Consider the following 979-nt stretch of genomic DNA (forward strand, 5'->3'; position numbering starts at 1 on the left):
ACGGGGTTTCACCATGTTGACCAGGATGGTCTCGATCTCTTGACCTCGTGATCCACCCGCCTCGGCCTCCCAAAGTGCTGGGATTACAGGCTTGAGCCACCGCGCCCGGCCTAGTTTACATTTTTTAAAAAGCCTCAGTGTATATAGTTCTCTGAATTGCCTCTCCTGTCCTCCTTGTAAGCATTTTATTGAATTTTCTTTTGCTTTTTTTAAACAGACTAAAAAAGAAGCACCTGAGTGGTCTAAGAAACAAAAGATGAAGACCTAGTGTTCTGGATGGGAAGCACCTGTAGACCATTATTTACTCCTGAAGTTCTCTTTCTAATGGAACACAAAATTCATCTTAATCATGTACTCAGCATTTTTTAAATAACTATGTTTATTTGACTAATGTTAAATTAACAAGTTTAGTATAATCAAAATGTATAAAAAACAAACAATATACTTTATTTTTTTTATATTTTGTTAAAAAATAAATATATATGCTATGGCTTAAATTTTGGAGCTTTCATAAATGTTCAATGAATTTTAAGTGTGTGGTTTATAAGTATTTTGGTGAGTATTTTTCTTTACTACATAAATTCTGAGTTTAAATGTCATAACACAAATACCAAGGCACTTTGCGTTTTTAAACATTAGGGATCATTTGTGAAGTCTACTACCAGGTACTTCAAATGCCCAGTCATGGCGGTCAGATACCTTGTAGATGGATATCAATTGTTGACTTTTTCTTGAAATTCTGTTTTTTTCTTATATTTTATATTACTGTTAACCAATGAAATCTGGCAGAAACTCTGTCATTCCATTGGTAAAGTGAAAATTTGGTGGAAAGTCTGTTGCTACATTGGTCGTAACACTGTTGGACCAGATGCAGTGTGGACCAGATTTCTAGTCAGTGAGAAAAAAAAAAAAATCAATAGGATTTTCTTTTTTCATAAAATATGCACCATTTCTCACTGAAGTTGTGTACTTTAAAGAA

General features: G+C 33.7%; 1 protein-coding gene across 1 annotated transcript in view; it reads left to right on the forward strand.

The window, feature by feature from the left end:
- The window catches only part of PIBF1 (progesterone immunomodulatory binding factor 1), a 233,993-nt gene extending 233,461 nt beyond the window's left edge, over window positions 1-532 (forward strand). Inside the window, exon 18 of the mRNA XM_017523632.2 lies at window positions 218-532. Within this exon, the coding sequence (XP_017379121.1) occupies window positions 218-268 (51 nt within the window). The 3' untranslated portion in view covers window positions 269-532. The remainder of the gene's footprint in view (window positions 1-217) is intronic.
- Window positions 533-979: the final 447 nt, after the last annotated feature.

Source organism: Cebus imitator, unplaced genomic scaffold (genome assembly GCF_001604975.1).
Source record: "Cebus imitator isolate Cc_AM_T3 unplaced genomic scaffold, Cebus_imitator-1.0 Scaffold29, whole genome shotgun sequence".
NCBI classification, from domain to species: Eukaryota; Metazoa; Chordata; class Mammalia; order Primates; family Cebidae; genus Cebus; species Cebus imitator.